We start from the raw sequence: 2,552 nt of genomic DNA, 5'->3' as shown, positions 1-2,552 counted from the left end.
TGGGAGGGAAGGGGATGGGAGGGGAGGGGAGGAGGCGGAGCACGGGGGACGAATGATGGTGGCGACCGCGAGTGCGGGGAAGATGAGGTGGCGAATGGGAGGACGAAGAGGCAAGGCAGGCGCCCTCTCTCATCTCATCCAACCACGGGCCAACTAGGGACCAACACGGGCCAACTAGGGACCAACACGTCAGGGGCCAACATATGAAATGATGAAAATACCCTCGGCGGGGCACGGGAATAACGGCGGTGGCACAAGATATTTCCAGAGGAGGGTGCAACTATTCATTGCTACAAGAGCACGGGCTCGATCCATCGGCCTGCGTTCTTCGTCGGCTCGATCCGATGGTCGAGATCTCATCAAGCAAACAAAACGGACGGTCAGATCTTCCAAATCCTTGAGAGAGCTCGGGAGCTCCCACGGATCTTGTTTCTAGATACCATAGCAATCTTTGTAACCGGATTGGACGACACAACCACAAGTGCAACTCGAGGCTTGATTGAGTGGAGTACTGGGCTCAGTTGGAGGCCTGGCCCAAGCACTTCGCCCCGGAGGTGGAGGATGGAGAGTGTGCCTCGTTTCCTTTGAGTGCAACAGTGGGCAGGTGGATTAACAGGAGCCATAGCAACAGGAATAGCTGCAATCTAGACTCTAGAGGTCTCAGACATGGGTAGCACATCAACAACAAAAAAAATCAGTCTTTATTCGCTAATCTTATCAGTACAAGGCTACAAGATTCACTAATGTACAAGGGAGCAGTGGAATGGAGCAGAAGAAAAGAAGTGGTAAACACAAGGGAAATCGACGAAGTGCTCTGTCCAACGAACTAGAGGTTCAGGGAAGGTGAATTCCCCGCTGCCTAACTCAAAATCAAGCAATCGTGCTGCCCGCACTAGTTTGAATTGCCGTCCTTGCCCTTCTCCTCCTCGTCGCCACCCACCGCCACCGGCGGGGATTCCTCCGCCGGGTCGACCAGGGGCGGCGGGGGCGCCAGGTGGAAGGCCACGAACTGGGCGGCCGCGGGGTTGAAGGACCCGAACTTGGGCGTCGTCTCCACCCCGGAGAAGCTCCGCGCGAGGAACGAGAACCCGTCGTCCTCCTCCTCGCTCGCCGCCGCAGCAGCAGCAGCCGCCGCGGCCGCGCTGGGGACCTTCTCGAGCGCGGCCACGCGCGCGCGCCGTCGCTTCGGCTCCGGCCGCTCGTCCCCCTCCTCGGCGTCCGTCGGCGCGGCGCGCTTCTCGGGGGGCGGCGGGCGGGGAGGAGAGGGCTCCTCCGCCTGCGCCTGCGCCTCGGCCGCGGGCGCGGCCACCGCCGCCATTCCTCCGGGGAGGGATCTGATCAGCTCCGGGCCGCGGGAGCTTCCGGGGATTTTTCTCTCCCTCCCTCCCCCCGCTCCGATCTGTGCGCGCTAGTGCGCTTGGCTGGGCGCGCGTGGTGGGGATTGCTCGGGTGGTCGCACTCACATGGGGGCTCTCGCGCTCGCTCTCGGCCGCGCGGGCTCACGTCACGCGGCACGAGCCTGTGACACCGCCGTGGCGCTGGCGCCGTGCGCTCCCACCCTTGTCGCGCACGCGTGCGTGCCCCGCCGATAAGGACCTGCCGTGGACTCGTTGTCTCCGTAGAATTCCTCCCCGTTTTCTGTCGCGGTGATCAACCGTCGCCGTTTTATACTGTTGTGCTGACTGGCTGGCTGAGAACTGCTTACGGAGGTGACTTAGGTAAGCACCAATGGCCATTGACATTCCAGCTTGTATGCTAGCAAACGGTGGTTACATGTTTCTCCATTTGGGAAATCATGAACACGTGACTCAGGATTATACCTGGCCATGGGAAGCCCGGCCCGACGCTGCCCCCGGGCCGGGCTCGGGCCTAGATTTTGAGCCCGAAGGCCGGGCCGGGCCCGTCGTTTTTACGCTTTCCTGAAGGTCGGGCCGGGCCGGCCCGAAGCCCGACGGGCTTTTAGGTGTTCGGGCCCAAAAAACAGGCCCGTTGGTCGGGCCGGGCTGGGCCCGGGCCTGGGTTTTTTGCATCGGGCTTGGCTAGGCCCGGCCCGGCCCGAGGTATACCCGCGCCAGACTCGGCCGGTCGCGTGCCAGCCGCACGATGCGGGTCGTGTGGGCTGCGTGATCTGTGTGTCGACCTCATCTCGCATGGCTTTGCAAAAAAGGAAAAATCTGTCAGCGTCCTCGTCGAAATGCCGCATTGGTGGGTTCTCCTCGCCGCTGCCTGCTTCCGACGACCTCACGGCGCACGTCGACGCGGTCGTGAGATGTAGCACCATGGCTCGCCGGTCGCAGCAAAGTGGCTCATCGACCACAACAAAAATGACTCATTGTTGCAACTCTAGTAGTCGCTGGTTCCAAGAAAATGGCTCGTCTGGCCACAACGCATTGCTCACCGATCCGAACAAGAAAATTGCTTCGATTGTTGTAGCACTGGTAGCCGTAGGTTCCAGCAAAATGGTTGATGTTTCTAGCAAAGATGCATGTTGGAAAGTCGTCACTCCTAGTTCCAGCATCTTGCCGGCTGGTTCCAGCGCGCGGTCGTCGTGG

The 2,552-nt window shown here is 61.0% G+C and overlaps 1 protein-coding gene across 1 annotated transcript; it reads right to left on the bottom strand.

The window, feature by feature from the left end:
* Positions 1-678: 678 nt before the first annotated feature.
* On the bottom strand, positions 679-1,610 carry LOC123094804 (putative histone-lysine N-methyltransferase PRDM6). Its single transcript, XM_044516701.1, has one exon. It carries the CDS (start codon positions 1,316-1,318, stop codon positions 893-895), a length of 426 nt encoding a protein of 141 aa, XP_044372636.1. The 5' UTR covers positions 1,319-1,610; the 3' UTR covers positions 679-892.
* Positions 1,611-2,552: the final 942 nt, after the last annotated feature.

The sequence above is a fragment of the Triticum aestivum genome, chromosome 1B, assembly GCF_018294505.1.
Source record: "Triticum aestivum cultivar Chinese Spring chromosome 1B, IWGSC CS RefSeq v2.1, whole genome shotgun sequence".
Classification (NCBI taxonomy): Eukaryota; Viridiplantae; Streptophyta; class Magnoliopsida; order Poales; family Poaceae; genus Triticum; species Triticum aestivum.
The sequence above is the reverse complement of the archived record's forward strand: the minus strand, read 5'-3'. Positions and strand labels throughout refer to the sequence as shown.

Excerpts from the sequence above, each read along its gene's own strand:
- LOC123094804 (XM_044516701.1), bottom strand. The coding sequence starts at position 1,318 with ATGGCGGCGGTGGCCGCGCCCGCGGCCGAGGCGCAGGCGCAGGCGGAG.